Source organism: Pyrgilauda ruficollis, unplaced genomic scaffold, assembly GCF_017590135.1.
Source record: "Pyrgilauda ruficollis isolate IOZ18807 unplaced genomic scaffold, ASM1759013v1 scaffold2, whole genome shotgun sequence".
In the NCBI taxonomy this organism is placed as follows: domain Eukaryota; kingdom Metazoa; phylum Chordata; class Aves; order Passeriformes; family Passeridae; genus Pyrgilauda; species Pyrgilauda ruficollis.
In genome coordinates this window covers 24,237,904-24,257,131 of record NW_024519206.1, presented here as the reverse complement: position 1 = coordinate 24,257,131, position 19,228 = coordinate 24,237,904, and the positions used below count along the sequence as shown (strand labels likewise).

Below are 19,228 nucleotides of genomic sequence, written 5' to 3'. Positions count from 1 at the left end.
TACCCAGTGAATTTAAATGTCTTTCTTGTAGGCAATTTATATTGTTTCAGCCAAGGATACAGAGAGCTGGTTGCTTTTGTTGCTTTGGGTTAAATATGAAAAGACATAACTCCAGCACAGACAGGAAATAATGAAGTATTTTGTGTGAAGAGAAATAAACCCAGAATGTCTCAGCAGACAAATCCCTGGCAGCCTGAGGCAGTTTTGATGGCTTGAGAAGAATAGGGTTGTGGCCCAAAGACTTGCTTTGACTGTACAGCCTTGTGAAGAGACACTGACTCTTTGCAAAACCAATTCCTCTGTATGGCGAGTGTTTCTTGGTTTAATGAGGGCAATTTATTTTTGCAGCCATACAAAAGCCTTCAGTGTCCACAGAACTTTCCACATTCCGTGCACATTCACATTCCCTGCTCCCCCATATTTCCCATTTGCTTTACTCTTACAGTAGAAAGCCAGACACACTCTGTAGGCACTATTGCTAAGAATTATCCTCAGTTCAAAGAAACAGCTTGTCTCTCTGGTCCCCCAGTCACTTGCTTTCTCAGAAGGAACGTGTTTACATACATCATATAATTCCATGAATATATGACTGAGAACCCAGGGGGTATTTTTTTCTCTTATTACAACAAGACTTACACAAGTCTATGGCTTTGACAAAACCAACCAGGAAAAGAAACAATAATAATTTTAATAAATTAAATAAATTAAATTAATTTTTTTCTTGTTCCTTTTTATGAGAAGGAAATTTTCATGTCAGCAGAAAAATATCAGTGAAATATTTAGGCATTTTCATGTTTGGTTGTGGAGTCTTAAAAACACTGTGTCCAGAGCTTTCCCTGTGTTGCTGAAGTTGTTATTTCAAAGATATATTTAATAACATGTTTTCTTTAACCACAACTGCGAAGATGTTTCTATAATTACACAATTTCTCATTCATGACTTCCTTATAAACTGAACGCTGGAATTCAAGATGTTTGCTAGCTGTGCTTGGACGTGAAGGCTTATTTTGGGCTTGAGAGAAGTGATCATACCTCAGTGAAGATTTTTACTGTTAGAACTAAATGCTTATCACTTAAAGAAAGAAAGAGAGGGCAAGAAAGAGGAAAAAAGCAATTCACCCACAGTGACTATTAGGCTAAAAGTCTTCTATTAACCCCAGCTGGCAATTGAGTCCTTCTTCGTTTGGAAAGATGACAACTGAAAATTTCCTTCAAAAAGACATACTCCTTGGTCTTTCTTAAGAGTGTATGTTTAATGTTGGAAAAACTAATGCTTTAACATTATTTCTCATTCTGTTCAAATGAGAAACTGAGAGATCTGGCAAGATATGAAATTATTTGCAGAGATACTTTGATTAAGGAAATCTACAGCAAAATGGTTTCCCCTAAATTCAACCAGTCTCTTCCCTCCTCAAAAAACTCAACAAAAACAACCCAACTGCTTTGCTCCCTCCCCCAAAGGGGAGAACAGAAAAAAATACAACTAAAATGCATTGCTTCTGTTTTTTTACATACACAGAACATACAGTTTTACATGACCAAATGACATTTCTTCTATAGGTTCCATTTTCACTTAATATCCAGAAACACAGAAAGTGTTTAAGTTGAAGTGTTAATTTTAATTTAGAACATTACAATTTAGAATGTTAGCATTGAAGATTATCCGTTGGGGAACAGTGAAAAAGGCAGGAGTCCTCAGATCTAGTTAATTACTGACTATCTAGGTTAATTACTGACTATCACAGTGCCTGAGCATGAGGAACTTGAAGGCAGGTGGAGCAGGAGTCAGTCAGTGGAAGAGCTGAGTCATTGCTCAGGGATCCCACACCTTTGGCTCGAGGCATCCATTCCCTCTGTGGCCTGTCTAATGACCAAGCTTTATGATGCCTGGGAGCATCCTGAACACATGCTAGTTAACTAGAGCCAGAGGAAAGAGGACAGTGAACTACACTGTGCACACGCTGGGAAACTGGAGGTTAACTAAAGGTAGCTCCATGTGCACTCTTCCACTGAACAGCCAGCTCCTTCCCTGGGCCATAAGGGGCTTTGAGCCCAAAGAGAAATTGGAAGTTATAACATTTCCAAAGATAGCTGGTTTTCTCAACCCCATTCCTGCAAATGGACTCTCCTGACATGTGCCAGAAATTCAGCCCAAGGCAGATGGGAAACATCATTTGGCAAAAATCACAACTTAACTGAGCTTATGATTGGTTCTGTTAGGGAGCCATAGCACTACTGGTACCACAAGAAATATCTCCTAATTACACATTTGTGTACAGGGCTGGGTGAATAAATGCACTGTCAGGCAAAACATCTGGGCCTGTATTGTGATCCTAGTTTTGACTGTATCATCCTTGCCCATAGCTGTTCGTTGGTCAAATCTCCACAGGGACTAATATGCAGTCACTCTGAAAGGTTTATATTTAGAGCACCTCTCTTCCAGACTCACTATATCTTTTTATTTAGAAAATCATTTTAATTACTCAGCACAACTGTAATAGCAGCTTCTATTTTGAACTTTCACTGGATCATCTACTATGGGCACTGACTTCCACAAGAGAAGAAATTCCATCATCCTCCAGGCTCATAACACATTACTGGGCCACTACTGAAAATAAATCAAAATGCTCTTACCAGTACAGACATCTCCACAACATCTGATGGCTGAAGGTAATCTGGGTCTACTTTGGGCCAGGACTGAAGCAGAACATCAACATCCCAGTGATGATGAGTACAAAGTTTATTCTGCATATGTGACAAACCTAGAAAATGAAAACAGTAAAACATTCATCTGTGTGGTAACTAGAACATTTGGTCTCTGGAATTTGTTTGACAAATTAGATCAGGATAAAGTTGACTTTAAAAGCAAGTGCCATAGGAGGAAATAACATTGTTTAGATTAGCATACAACACATTATAAACAGAAAGATTTACATCTTTGAAGCATTTGTTTTATACCTTGAGTAAGGATATTAACAATGTGGGCACACTTTAGATTCAAATTTACACTCTATAACTCTGCCAAGAGCACAGAAGACCGCTGCTTATTATTTTAAATTGTAATCCTACAACACAAGCTGACCTCTGCTTCTAAAAGTCAACCATAATACTGCATTTATTTTCAGTAATGCCACCAGTTTGATTAGAATTTTACTAACAACTGAGAATGACAAATGATTATGCCTTATTTTTCCGCCTATAATATGCTGGGTAGTTTCTAAATTTGCAAGTCAAGCTACTTGCAAGATTTTCTCTATTTTGTGTATATTTTCTCACAAATTAAAGGTGATACAAAGGAATGCCTTGCAGATCTTGCTCTCCTTATGATTTTTACATTCTGAAACATTTTATCCTTCGATATTTTAAAAAATTTCTAAAATGGCTATAAGTGATCTGCTTTTATTAAACTGGCCTTCTCAAGATAATTAATTCCTGATTTGTTTAAGTCATAGGAGAACAGGATGCAAGTAATTCTGAAGCTGCATTCCGTAACTGAATAGAAGCTCCTGAGTGGGATTTCTGTTGCTGTTTACTGCAGCTATATGACAAAATACAAAGATTTCTTTTAACAAGATGCTGTCAAATATAATCAATATTGATGATTATATCTGCGATTCTCACAGAGCCAGGAGATTTTTAAATTAAAAGCATTCTCTGCATATGAATAAGAACACAGACTAAAACTTTTTATAAGCACATGCTTCATTCAGGACTGCAAAGTGAAATCTCTTCTGTATGTGAAATCTCTTCTGGTTTAGGGAAACTCCACCAAAAGCATAAAGAAAAAACATCCACACAAGACTCACTGGTGAGACTGAGGCACTGAAGCTGTTCAAAACAGCACGACAGCAGGCACAGGCATTCACCCAACCCATGCACAGTGCATACATCAATTCAGCTCGCTGGATTGTTTAGACTAATACGGTGAGTAACAGCAAACAGGGGCATAAACACCATGCAGCTCGCTCCAGAAAAATCCACCACATTTTTGTCAGTGCTTTTTCAGACAAAGTGCTTCGGTAAAATGACACGCAGCTGTGCTATTTGCTGAATGACTCAGAGAGGGACAGTGGGGAGGACCGATGGGAGTTATTTCTAATGGCAAGCAAGAACATGCACATTTCCTAATGACAACAACTATTTGTTAGGCAAATCATTTATTATCAGTGGCTCTGATTTTGTGTATTTTTTTTTCTTTTGAAGCAATAGCTCAGAAATTGAGAGAGCAAAAGATAGGAAGTCAAGCAGAAAATAATCTTCATATTGATGATTCATGATCACATTGACTGTAAAGAAAACAGCTGTTAGATTCTTTCCTTTTTGGCTTTTGAACATCCAGATGATCTCACTTGTTTCCAACTGATCACATGCCTTGTGGCAGAAGGATGAATGCTGGCCAGTCCTTATTCTACTGTTGAAAAGGATTCTTCAAACTATTTAAAACCCACTTTCTGATATATGAGTTTCTATCTACAAAAGCAAACCAGGGTCCCTTTTAATTCCTGTGGAGGCTGTCAGTCCTAATAAACCGACCAATACAAAAATAATTAAAATACGTTCTGAAGCAAAGTGTGTGTAAGCCCAGTGTCACTCCTTTGGTTCATTTTCTTGCTACAAAATGAGTTATGAGCTCATCCATAGAAAAAGAGTAGAAAAGTCAACAGAACTAGTTGAGAAAACAGTTTGACAGGAAACCAAAATGAAGGTTTTAGTTATGTTGCCTGTTTGGCTTCCTGCCTTAATTCACATTTTGTAAGCTGTAGAACACAGAAAACATAATGATTTGGTTTGTATTTTCAAAATTCAACATGCTAAACAAGAAACTTCATCACCCTGATCCAGAATAGTGATTGATACATTAAAAATGGACCATTTCTGAAACTTTGATTGTGAAAACATGAAAAACATGTTTTATTGTTTTACTGTACAGGAAAGCGCCTAGTGAAGTGTATTTGATGAAGTGGTGTGCATTTTGCATCATATTTTTTGATGTGTTTTGCTTTTATGGCTATAGATTCTCTTGCAGATGCACGACAGAAAGCTAACAGTATATTTTTTACTTATTGTAAGCTTTTTACTTATATGTATCCATCCGTACAGGACAGATCAAAGACAATACTTGTGCTCTGTCTGAAGTCTTGATCTTGCTGTTGGATCTGCTTCAATGGACTTCTACTGACTAGCAAGCAAATATTAGAGCAAGTTTTCCCTAACCAGTAACTCACAGCATTGGAACCCATTTTAAAACACCAAGTTAAACGAGTACTGTAGTACTGTAAATTAGTGACTTGAGAGAAAGAGTGGACAGGACCAGTCTAACAACTTTTTAGCTCAGGGCAATGTTTTACTAGCATTACAGGAGTATTTCATAAGCATAATACTTCCCCTAAGGGTGCTATTTGACAAGGCAGAGCAGATACTCATTTTAAAGAGATTTAAGAAGGAAGACGTGGGAGCAGTTGTGTATCAGCAAGGTGTCAGGATGGAAAGGTAACTCTAAGTCTTACAGAAAAAATGCACTGGAAAAAAAAAGATCTGTAAAATTCCAGTAATTGTGCAGCTACTTAGACACAAAATTCTGTAGGCCAGAGGAAAAGTTGTGATTATGAAGTAAATTGAGAAAGAACTGGCTTGTGACAAGCCCTGGAAGAAAGAGGTTAAAGCAGAGAAGGAAATGAAGATGGAAGTTTTAATGGGTGATAAAAGGAAGCTACTGAAAGCATCTGAAACAATGGCAGTACGAGAGTTTAGGACTAGGGATTTTCAAACAGAAAATGTAAGAAGATCAGAGGAGGAAGTACAAGATGACTCTGAGGGTGAATATCCAAATACTGCTAATTTAATTAAAAAGCTCAGATCGGGAGTGTGTAAGGGCAAGTGGAGAGACATTTTGGGTGAGTATCTACTTGCCTGTGCAGCCTCTTTCTGGCATTGTTACTATGTTACTTTGTTCTTGATATTCTCTTTACTATTTAATGAATCTCCCTATTTGACAGATTTGGGCAAGTTACATATCTGAAATTTCTTTCCGCAGCTCAGGAAGAATATGTCTGTCAGTCATATGTGAAACAATCTGCAATCTCAAAGAAATGGTAACAGCTGTTTGCAGACAGCTCTGAAAAAGATGTATTATACCACTGGTGTAGTAGTACAGAACTAAGATGGGTTACTGTAAGATAACTCTAGGATGTGCTTGCAATCCAGCAAACTCCAACCAAATCCTTTTAACTTTCTTAAAACAATCTGTCTTCCTCCATTTGAAAAAACTTTCTCTCTTTCCTTTTATGCTATTACTCTTGGAGAAAAAAAAAAAAAAATTGAAACTCCAAATCATGTTTCTTATTGGATTTGCGAAAGGGGCTTTCTTCATTCAGATTTTCAATTAAAACCTGCAACATCAATTAGCTTTTACTCAACTTGATTCTTTTCAGAAGCCTGTTTGAGCAAGGACTGAATTCAGAAAAAATCTTGCAACAGAGCTATTGTAGTTACAGTTAAAATATTGCTAAGACAATGATACCATTAAAAATTAAAAAAAAAAAGTTTAATTTCAGTATTTCCTAAGATGTGTTTATCAAAGGTGTACATATCTTTCATGTGCCATCTCTAATAAAAGTTTAGCAACTCACAATAAGCAGTTTCATATCCTTGTCTGAACAGCAAAACACTGTACTACTACAAACAAACTAAAAAAAAAAGTCTCAAATGGTGTCTGTATATTCCTTAGATACAAGGTTTCAGGAAGGAAACAGATTTCCTCATCCTGTTAGTGTTCATAAACTGCCAAGATATCAGCCGGATGAACTCTTCCCACACTGAGGGGCTACGGCTGCTTTTTATGTTATTGAGCGATAAACCGGCGCATTCTCTGCACGATTAACACCGTCAGGCTGTCACACCAAAACACCAAAAACTGCTCGTCCTCTAAGGGGGGAGAAGAACTTCTTCACACACAAAGTATCATGGGTTGCTGTTGTTCAGCTGCTGAAAGGCGAGGCACTTACAGAACAGCATTCAAGCAGCTTCCATCAGAGTAGGGTCCAGTGCTATAGGTGCAATTTATAGAACTAACAATATACAAACTCCTTTTCCTGACCAATTTACGAAAGAGGAAGTAGCATTATCCTGACATTTAGATGCAAAGTCAAGGTACAAAAGGAGAGACTTATTCTCTCTGAGTATGGAGAACTAAAGTGTAGAGAAAACTAAACAGAGAATTTAGAAACTTTAATTTTCGTATTGAAATTATTTAATATAGTAAGCATCATCACTTATACACAACAGAGTTTGATAAATTGGTTACATTGGAAGAACAGCAGGACTTGGTGGAACCTGAGTGCAATTCAAAACTTGGGGAATCTTTAATATGAAATCTCAGTCCCAGGACAGAACTGATAGATGTTGGCTATTTCAAAATAATACAGTATTCTTACCACAATGCAGTAGTTAAATGTATGCACATTTTCCTAATAAAATTGTTCAATAACTTCAGTATAATGCAATGATTACCATGCTAAAAGATACTGTCATTTTTAAATTTAGTAATAAAATTCTTCAGGCAATAATCAACATGCAATGTTTTTTTATGATTGCTGCACTGAATTACAGTGCACATGTCTTTGGACCACACAAGTAAAATTTTATCTTTAAATGCAGACAGAGGCTGAGGACAATACACTTCCAATTTTTATATGCTTCCTTTTGATTCTTACATCAGAGGGAGATCCAGAAAATGTTTATCATTTTCATTCTCCAGTGATTTTAGTAGCAAGAAAAGACTTCCTTATCTAACATTCAAAACGCTACAGGATTAAGCTTTGTGTTCAACAAGTTGTTAATTAAGATACCCTAGTGCTCTTTGTCATTTTATCAACCATAGCTGATAATTCTTTATTTCCTAACATATATTAGAATTCCAAGTTCAGAAGGCACTGTATGTATAATTATCCTGAATCTCTTCCATCTCCATCTCAACCACTGCAGAAAACAGTCATGCTAACTGCTTTTATTTAGCATTATTTTAATTAGATGGCACGTGATAGCATAAAACCAGATGGATCATGTCTGATGCCACTCTTTATTCTAGACAGTTAAACTTCTATTAAGACATTTTAAAATCACTTGAAATAAAAACACATGCAAAAAACCCAACCCACTCTCCCTACCTTATCTTCTTGTTTCCACAGGCTCTGCTTCTTTGTTACTGCTTTGAACAAGAGTGGTCTTTCCTTGGTAATTAACATTACAAGCCATGCACAACACTGAAATACCATCGCTTTAGTTGCTCTGCAAACACTTGAATGCACAATGCTTTTTGGGACGACCATTGAAAATAAAACCATTAAAACAGCACCCAAAAGCTAACATTAGGTCCAAAACCACACAGCAGTTTGTGGCCAGCCATGATGCAGAATATATTCCTATCTTCCCACATGCATCTTGGGACTTTTCCCAATAAACCTTACAATCAGTTTCTAAACTCTGGCATGCACATCCCTTATTTCACAGGCTTTAACTGTATCAGAACCACGCAACTTAGCCCATTTGGTATTCAGACCTGTACAACTGTGACAGGTCTTAGACAAGATACCCTGTCTACAACTCCCATTCTCCATGGCAGGTTAATTTAAAGCATAGCGTCCCTCAGTTTCTGGAGCATTCTAAAAGGGCAGGATTTTTATTGAACATTCCTTTAGTCTTTTTAGTATCCAGCTCTCTGATATGGTTTGCTTTGTCTGAATTCCTGAAAGAAAATATTTGTAGTCCAAAGGCTCTGACAGAGTTATTTAAAAAAAGGCTGGTTCTGCCCTGGTGTTCAGATCTTAGTAATACCATCCATATTCAGAAGCAGTTAGCAGCTGACATATGAATTCCTCATGCAAGTCCTGTCTTGAATTTTTCTTCTAGCTGCCTTTCTCCACCTAGTTTCAAGAAATCCACCTCTCTATGCAAGGAAAAAGAAACCAAATGCAGAAAAGAGGGATGTGGGAATGACACAAAGTTCACGTTTGTTTAACAATTATGACAGAAGGTGACAAGCTAGATAAAGAATTCAGAGGTGACACATGTGCTGAGTTACAGACATTTTTGCAAATTTCTTGTCCTTTTTCCTACAACACCTGTATGAAGTTTATAAATACCTTTCCACATCTCTGATGCAATGTGGGGAGCCATAGGCGCAACCATAATGCAGAGTGAAGCCAAAGCATCTTCAAATTCTGTGCTGTGGAGAACAAGAGGCCGAGGAGCATGCTGAATGAAACAACAAGGATAAAGAAACAAACTATTAACATTCTGAGGTGGGGAGGAAAGTAGTTTAATGAAGAAGAAAATGCAGTAATAAAACCTACAATCAATGTCTATGCTGAGGAGAGTGCAATTTCACAACAAATTGGAAACTTATGAAAATGGAGAATTAAAATCACAACTCTTGGTCATAGAGTGCCCTCTAACACTTAGAAGCTGATCCTGAAGTGGCTGATGAAGACCCTTGGGGATCTGCTCTAGCACAGAACTCTGAACACACACTCATGTGGACAAGAGTGGCCCACAAAACCATTTTGAGTACTGCCTTTTCTAGAAGTGCAATCGTAGGCAAAACCAGAGCTATCTGAGAAGAGGTGAAGCACTTGTATATGACAGTCAAACCGTGCTGAATGCAACACACATTTTGCTTGGACAAGATTCCATTCTACAGGATCATAGAGTGTTATTCTGTGATATATTCTATAATATAGAGGATTCTGAGTATATAGAGTAAAGCTGAATTTAGTGACAAAGTGAGGTTTTAGAGCTGAAGGAAGCTTTGGGAATGAAAAGCACAACAAAGTTTTATATTCTCATTATTTTAGTAGAGTGTCTGGCTTCTTTAGTATAGAAAATGTGCAATTTCTGGAAAAAGGTAGCTTGACTGACAAAACTTGAACTTTATTTCCCCATTTAGCTTAACTTAGGGAAAACTTAATAGAAAAGATACAGCACTAAAAGTAATCAGGTGAACTTTTGTTTCTTTGCCTAAGAGATTACATCCCATGGCAAATTCAGCTGATATATTTATTTTGTAATCTATCTCTCTAATGAAACAGCACAAAAAAAAGGTCAATACATGTCAATTTATGAAAATTATTTGATGTGAAGAAAACCCATTCTCATCAACTACAAAATTGTCCAAAACCAGAGATTTGCTTGACCGCAAATGTTGTCAGAGGGCGTCTTATAGTGCAAACTATATTTGAGTAAGTTTTAGCAACTACTGCTCACTTTCAATGTTTAATCCTTGCCCACCTCTCCACTTCCTCCTTCTAACTGGGAGCAAAAGAGGAAGTGTCAGCATGCTACGTGGAAACTTATTCTTCAAAGACACTGCACTGTCTTCTTCACTGCTCAAGAAATATATCAGTGTTCAAGTATCTGGCTGTCTGTAGGACCCTGAATTTTATTTTTTTTTAACATTCATTCCACCTTCCATTAACCCCAAATGCCTGTGAGTCATTGAATTGAAGATAAAGAACTGTCTGTTACCTTCCCAACACCATACAGGATGCCAGACTTAAATTGTCTCAGTACTGCACCTGTGCACAACATACTTCACTTTTTGTTAAGTTCCTTGATTGTACTAATAAGCACCTTGGAATCCATAACGTATAAAATGGTATTTCAATAAAGAAATTAAAGCTTTCAAAATTATATTTAATTTCTGGTCTATATCAGGTTACCATTATATACCTGAAGGATTGCTCAACCAGATCTAAGAGTAGTAACGAAAATAATGATAATAGTTCATTATATTTATCTATCACCACTGACTGATAAACAACATAATCTAAATTAAAAATCTTAAAACTTAAGTTCAGCAGTGTAAGCTGTCTTTGAGGACTGACTATGTGTGATTTCCTTGCAAAGAACAACCCTTTTAAAATCAGAATGTTTGGTAATTCTATAATGTGCTACTATACCTAGCTACCTATGCAACTTGGCTAAAATCAAGAGAACAAACAACAGAACTAAACAAAACGTATCCTCTTCAAATTACAGGATGCAGACATAAACATCAGAATTTGGTGGATCTAATACCATCAAGCTCCTCCTGCAAAACTGTTTATAGTTCAGGGTTACAGTGATATCAGAACATGCTTTTGAATTGAATGTAACTCAACAAGGCTGCTGACTTAGTAATACTGTTTATGAATTAAATGACTTACAAAAAGCTGGACCTATAGTTCAGGCAGCTCCTGCTTTGTAGAAAGACTGACAGGAGCAGTGTCTGAGAGAAAAATACCTTCATTAATATCACATACTTACATGGAGTACATTTGTGAGGCTCATCAATCGGGAAATAGCTGCATTGAACAAATGATCCTTTGTGAAGTACTCGGTTACCTTGTATTAGAAGAAAAGGTCTGTCATTAATTACTTAAAATTCTCCAACTCGGAATACTGGGTTTTTAAATGGAAAACAATTACTGGTAATCAATTTCAATTGGTGAAATATGTGCATCTTACCTCTTATGTGAAAATCACTTTGGTATGCAAACACATCATATGTGCAATCACATGGGTGGAGGGGAAAATAACAATCGTAAAAATTCAACTGATTAGCTTCCCTTCTGTTTCAGGATTTAAAAAGCTTCAATCAATGCTATGAAAAATGTGCATTAGTCACCCTTTATTTCCTTTAATAAAATATTTTCCCTTTGCCCCTACAAGAGGCCTTCTCTCTAGTAAATCCATTTATACTGCTGAAAATTTGTTCATAGATTACAAGATTAGAATTATAAAGTCTGTTAAATGATCTAGAATATCCCTCACAGCAGGGTTTAAACTGGCAAAAGTTTTTATTCACAGAAAATTACTTGAAGTTAATTTTGCAGGTATTTATGTTTCCTTCTCAGTCTTGGATAACTGAATTGATACTAATCACAGCAGGAGACAACATATAACAAGAGATGAATAACCACTTCAGTATTTTTTTCAAGGTTCTGCTAATATATTTTCACCAGTGGCTTTTTCATTCTGTATGAAACGGCAGGCATGATAATGAGATATGAAACAAACAGACCAAAGCTTTTGTTAGGGTAACCTACAGAACTCACCTCTGGTTTTGTTACTTGAAATGGAGTTATTCAAATCCCAGACTGATAACACTTCAATGTCATAACATTTCATTCCTTAAATGGGGCACACATCCTCTAAATAATTTCTGTCCCACAAAATTTGTAGGTAGATAAAATTACTTACATAGAGAATAATTCACTTAGAAAATTAGCTACTCATCTGGGGAAAAAAGCTTTTGGCTCTGTAAGTCAAACATATGGTTTTAGCATAAGAAGCAACTTATTTAGTAATTTAGAAACTATGTAAGTGTTTCTTTTAACCTCAGAAATCACCAGATTCTTCTGCTCCCAGATCTTTCTGGCTTCAGCCTTCTCTTTCTTATTCAGAAGCTCAGGATTGGGCATGGTTCCTGAAGTCCTCGCTTCAATGACTTTGGTTACAAGTGCCCAGAGGCGCACCTGCCATCTCTGAACACCGGGCATGGCATCAGCTGAGATTAATGAAAGATTTCAGAAACAAATGTCAGTTACAAGTAAAGAATTCAAAACTTTAAAGAAAAGCAGGAACAGAACACTGGAGTTAAACATTTTAAAAAAACCCTCTCTATTTTAAATGAAAGACACCAATGCAATTAAAAATGTCTTTACAAGTAATGCTGAGTTGCTTTAATTAAAAAAAATCAGTATTTTTCTGCAATGACTTTAGAACAGATATATATATAGCAAGAATACAGCACAGAATATTTACTAAAATCTGTAAAATAACCCAGTATTATGTCAATGCTAGAATGCTCATCTGTTTAAATGACTTCACAAAGGAGTTGTAGGTGCTCTCATTTTTTGAACTCACGGCAGAATATAAACATATACACAAGTATGCATACGCATATTTTTTCAAACTGAGAAGTTTCTTTTCAAATTTGATTTTAGCAAGCATGTATACTTTTGTTGCTAGAGATGTTATTGTGCTAATGGGTATAGGCTCTGACCCTTGGTACTCTCTTTTGACACAGCTTAGTTTGCGATGGGGAGACTATGAAGCTGTTGACGTTGACCCTGCAGCATCACTCCTGCTCCACGGCTGCTCACACCACAGGAGAGAATGATGTAAGCCCTGCCTTGATGTCCTCCACTGAAAGGACAAGGAATCTAGTCTGAAGGGCAATCATCCAAAGGCTATTACATCCAGAGGAGAGAAAGATCACGATAACTGAGAACCACTATTTAACACTGTCTGAATGAAAAATTCCTGTAATGGCTTTGCATGGCAAAGTTTTGGTAGGGAGGGGCTACAAGGATGACTTTGGGAAGCTTCTTAGGAGCTTCCCCCATATCTGACAGACCCAGTTGAGCCCAGGAAAAAGGGAGGGAAGAAGGGAAGGTGTAAATTTGGTTTTTCTCCTCATAACTCTAATTTTAATTGGTATTACATTAAATTTATTTCTCAGTTGAGTCTGTTTTGTCCATGATGGCAAATGCTGAGTGATCTCCTTGCCCTTACCTCAACCCACAAGCCTTTTGTTGTACTTTTCTCCCCTTATCCAACTAAAAAGCAAGGAGTGACAGAGCAGCTTGGTGGGCATCTGACATCAGCCCAAGGTCAAACCCAACACAACTTGCTTAATTTCTTTCATTTAAACATTCATAATGTTGTTATAATTAAAAAATTCAGAACAAAGTGTAAAGATATTTAAGAGATGCTTTTCACCTAACTTTCTATTTTCTTCTCCCCTGGAAATATCTTTAGGCAGCTAAAATCTCCTTCTGTTCACATTTTCCAATACTTTTAACATTAGATGATGCCAAAATCTTCCTTTGTACTTCTCAAATGGTAAACAGGTTAGCTTGAATGACGAAATACATTTTTGCTAGCATTATAACTGCATGTGCTTAGCTTTCTTACAAAAATGTTTAATCACCAAACTCTTGTATACTTTGCAACTAAGATTTGGTACACACTATCCTCCCAGTAATTTAATTATTCCATCTTCAAGATCAGAAAATACAGCAAAAAGATTGTGCATCACCAAATGAGAGGCCTCAGAGGGAATTGTGTACCTGTGTAGTGTTTGGGGTGCAGCTGTTAAGGCTTGACTCTAAGTGACTCATTTTTTTAAGAGAGCTTTTCAAATGCCTAGCTCCCTACTGTTGTGATTAGGTGGTGACAGAAAGCCAGCTGAGAACTCATAAAGCCCACTCCTCCAGTACATACAGTAGTGCAACAATATATAAAGAAACACAAATGAATATAAAGCATGACACACACAACTGAAATAAAGTTTAGTGCAGGCTGAACTAAGTGGCAAGAACTTAACACGTGAAAGAATGAAGAACTACACTTTTTGAAACCAGGAATGGGCTGTTTTATTAAAGCTTTATGCAACAGGAAGGTGAAATGTAAATGAATGTATAAGACTACATTAAAATGTATGGATCACAGTAGATAAAAGAAATTACGACCTGTCAGTATAAGGAATTGCATGACAGGAGTAAATAAGTGCACAGGAGGGTAATTCTTAACTTATTCAAGAAGTAAGCTCATAAAAATGTCATATCTAGAAATATCAATTACTAGGAACTCTGATTATCTTCTAATGAGATTCTTTCTGAGAACTATTTCATAGTCCACCTTAAAAAAGCCATTGCATGTGTGTTAATAAACAGAAATAGGAAAATATTGTGAAGTTGTATCTTTGATCTGATATGATGAGGAAAAAAACAGATTATAAAGAAAAATAATTTTCAGTTAATCAATTACTGCTAATTTAAAAAAAGATAATGAGGCCCAAGTTTTCAGAAGAAAATACAACTTAAGAAGTAGTTTTCTTATGTGCTTTTAGCTTATAAAAGGTAAGCTGCTTGCAATAATGTAAGTTTGCCTCTTAGTGACAGCTTCGTGACCCTCCCTCCTTTAAAGGAAACAAACAATAAAACCTGTTTAAGATACTTTATTCATTCATTTTTCCAAAACTTGGGCATCAAGAACTGTATTAATTTTGTGTCTAAAATATACTATTTGAGAAAAAAGAAACAAATCCACAGGAAAACAAACTACAGAAATAATCTGACTTACTTTTAGCATCCCACAAAATGTCTTGTTCTGGAGGAGCAGCAAACAGAATGTAAAGGCGCAGGGTGTCGATGCCATACTCTTTCACTATTTCCTCAGGGTCTATTCCATTGTACTTAGATTTGCTCATTTTTTCCCAAGCAACTTGGAGCTTCTCACCAGTTTTTAGGTGAACCGGCTCACTTCCTAAATATTAAGACATACAAAAACTACTGAAAGAAATTTTGTTCACTTGTAACAGCAATTAATTTTGTTCCCTAAGCTTGAGAAGAAACAACAAGTGCTAGTGTTTCAGTTTTGTTTTTCCAAAATAGCTTAAAGAGGAATACCACCCATTCCAAACACTCTTTTCCTTCCCAAATTTTTCCTGTGTTAATGCTTTTAACACCAGTGATATCCTAAAGCTTCCATCACATCATTACAAAAAGTCTTCTACCATTTGGAAGCTGTATCTGGCATGCATTCTAAGTGCTGCCTTGACAGCTCCTGATATGTAAACTTTTTTATAACCATGACATTTAAAACTTCCTAGATAGTATATTGATTTGATACAATTCTGACCTGACCTGTACTTAGCTTTTGCAAATACCAGAGTTATAGGTTCCAATTGCAGTAAGTTATCCTGAAAAGAGTGTGTTTTCTCTTGCATGAATTTAGAGACAGTTGGACATCAACACTGAAAAAAATGCAACTGAGTAAAACCCTCTGCTAAAAAACCCCAATCTTTTCTACTTTCTAGAAGAAAATGGGGTAGCAGAAAGTGGCAAAATTTAAGAGGGTGGGGTTGGTTGGTTGATTTTTAACTGTCTTGCAGGGTTTGTATCCAGTAAAAACAAGGATGTATGAGAGGAATGCTCAAGAGACGCAAATACAACCAAACCATTTTTGTTAATACAGGTGCCAGAGGAATGACTGGTCCAACTAATGCAGTGAAGGCTCTGCAAAGAACTTGAGAACGAGCATTGTTTTCTTAAAGTTTGACATTCCTAATATCTACTGAATACCACTGCACCTGTGTTAGTTTTGTCATAATGATTTTGTAGGTTGCCTATTTGCTGGGACTAACTGGCTCCATTCAGCAGGTTGCTGAGCACTGTCTTAACAAAACTGACTTTTGATCTTTTGGACTACACTGGAGCCAAAATAATACCACAGCACTGCTTCTATGTTTGGATGCAATTAAAAGCTGCTCTGTTAGTAGGATCTCTGTGTACTCAGCAGTACGTGTAAATCCAAAACTCACAGAAATTGCTCTCCAGTTTAAATATTTGCTTCATTTTCTCTTACAAATTTTCCCAGCACTGAAGCAGTCGCTGCCTTTAGGGACGCACCTATGCTGATTTTCCCATGCAGTTTCTCTTACCAGTGAGATCAACCTCCTCTCTCTTCAAACACTGGCCTGTTGTTGTTAGTCTGAATGTCTGATTCTTGATAAGACCTTGAACCAAGAGCTTATGGAAAGGCTCCCTAAGGATGGAGGGAAAAAGAAACTTCTCTGTTGAAAAGAGCTGTCAAAAGCATACTTTATGATAAGCCTCAGGTGTTGAGCCAATCAGGCACAATTTTTTAATGAAACAAGAATTTCAAGTTGACTATACATAAATAGTTGTCACCTTAGAGTACTTTGTGCATTGATTAATGGTGGTTGGCTGGCAAGTCTAAGTATTTATTTGCATTCTGCTCACATTCTTGTACCCTAATTTACTATTAAGTTATTCTAACATCACTTTTCAAATTAGCATATGGATAACACACAGAAGTTTCTTGGCCAACAGTACAATTTCCCTAACTTCAAGCTGAATCTCTTGCGTGAAAGCATTCAAGTACCTGGCCTCATTGTCTTACAAATATTTAGTTCTAGCTTCTCTCTGAGTAGCACAGAATTTTGAATAAATCAAAATGCTGTTGCACATTTCTTGCTATAAACAGATAAGACAGTTTCTCTAACATAAGCACCCACATGCCTTGGCCCTTTGCAGAACTAGCCAGGAAGGCCTGGCGGTATGAAAAAGTGTACTAGAGAAAGGGCAGTGCTGAAAAGTTCATATCTCAGTGCATCAATTTTTTAGCACCTTACTTTTCTAGCAAAATTTATATCAGGGAGAGTAAACTCACATGAAACGAATATTTGACAGGGCTAAAAAGAGCCTTGAAAAGCAGTAGTGCAGTCAGCAAGAAATAAACTCTAAGTAAACACTGCTCTGCTTGACACGCTATTGTGGCCCCCTCCTTTAATGATCTTGCATTTCTAATGCATTCAGTCACACGTTTGTCACTGTCACTGTTTTCACTGAAAAAAAAGGCAAGAAAATTAATCTCTAAAGCTTTTGGGTCCCACTCAGTAGAACAGGAAACAGTTCTAACACAGCTTTAAGAACAGTAGGGGCCAGGGAAGGAGGCATGGAGCCAGTCCCAAAAAGCACAAACAGTCTGGAAGCCTTCTCATGGGACCCTCCAGCACAGGGACATCAGTGACCATCATTCTGGAGGACGTGATCATCAGCACTGGTTAATACTGATTTGCACCTCCTAATGCTGACATGTGTGTGCAACATTAAACAATCTGAATTTTCTACACTTTTTACCTAATGAAACCTCAAAGGTGTACAAAAAAACTTATGTAAAAAGGATGCATTATTTCTATAAACTTTTTTAAAAAAAGACAGAGTATACCCATCTAAAAAATAAGTAGCAAAACCAGACTTCCACATCTTATTTATTAGGTGTACAAAAAAGTCATAATCCAAAACATGATTCACTGTTAAGGAATTAATATAGAATTTTACATTATTAAGAAATATAAATTACATGACAATTTATCTCACAATTTAAAATGAAGTCATTTAATAGAACAATTAAAGTATTATTAAATTATAGAACAATTAGGCATGCTTTTATCATATTAAAGCAGGTATATTCCAAGTACTACTCCTTAAACACTTTTGATGACTTTGAAGTAAGAAGATATTTGAAAACAAAACTATAAACTGGGAGAGAAAGTGACAGGCTTAATATTTTATCTTCAGTATGCTCAAGTTTGAACATGAGTTTCCTTCCTTGCATATTTTGTATACTTATAAATATTGTGCAAGTACTGGCACATATTGATGTATCACTCAGTCACAAAGAAGTATGAGTCTCTGCCACGCCACCTGGCTTTATCAACAATGTTAACTAAGAGCAACTCAAGCGTCTCTATAAATATTTTGTAGATGATACTTCAGAGGTTGATGAAAAATCTTGTTGTTTAGAAGTAAAGGAACTTAAGGGAATGAGAACTGAAGTCAAATTTAGAGTAAAAATTTAGAGTAAAATGAAGAAAAACTTTCAAAAACAGGATGCAAAAATAATCTAAAATGACAAAAAATTATTATAAATTATCCAAGTGAATTAGAAGGTAAAAACTGGGAACAAAAACTTTGTAACCCTATCAACAACAATGGTGGGAAAATCCTTCAGGATAAAACAGTTTATGATACATTTCTTCTGTCTCTACAAACTGCAGACATAACACCACAGGAAAAAAAAATTCCCTCCCTATCATTCAGTACTTCAGTCTGTTTAAGATCTCAAACAGTTATTAAAATAGCTACACTTCCTGCTATCTAAAGTAAAGCTAATGAGGTAGCCAGATCATCCAAATCAGACAGGACTCTCCACTGGAAGTGATTTTTCAAGGAACACTTATTTTTAATGACAAAGAGTTAGTTCAGATCCTACGCCAAGTTACTAAAAACTGAATGCAGGAACGAGCATTTCTTATTTTTGTTTATGCTGACAGAGGCTACAAAAATGCAACACAAAATACATTACCAAGTATGGGGAAAACAAACCCCAACCATGTGTCCCTAGTGGGAGACCGCAGGAGTATGGAGGCATGCCCAAAACGAGAAAGCCAGAGCCCATCTGCTAAACACAGGGCTCTAAACCAAACTGAGCCCTGCACTGCATGCACAGTGATTTTGGCAGTGTTCTGGTGGCTCCCTCTCATGTTCACATGCAGAGTTACACTTGAATTCATGTTAATAAGACTGCACACCTCAAACAAGCCCCTTCAAAGGCAGGGATGCACTTCATGGCTGCATAAGGGAACTGCCAAGGGGCTG

General features: G+C 36.6%; 1 protein-coding gene across 1 annotated transcript in view; it reads right to left on the bottom strand.

The window, feature by feature from the left end:
* LARS2 (leucyl-tRNA synthetase 2, mitochondrial) overlaps positions 1-19,228 on the bottom strand; it is an 83,419-nt gene that overhangs the window by 3,212 nt on the left and 60,979 nt on the right. Inside the window, exons 15-20 of the mRNA XM_041466596.1 lie at positions 16,486-16,589; positions 15,126-15,308; positions 12,374-12,543; positions 11,301-11,378; positions 9,140-9,251; positions 2,634-2,761 (exon numbers count right to left, since the gene is read on the bottom strand). Of these exons, the coding sequence (XP_041322530.1) occupies positions 2,634-2,761; positions 9,140-9,251; positions 11,301-11,378; positions 12,374-12,543; positions 15,126-15,308; positions 16,486-16,589 (775 nt within the window). The remainder of the gene's footprint in view (positions 1-2,633; positions 2,762-9,139; positions 9,252-11,300; positions 11,379-12,373; positions 12,544-15,125; positions 15,309-16,485; positions 16,590-19,228) is intronic.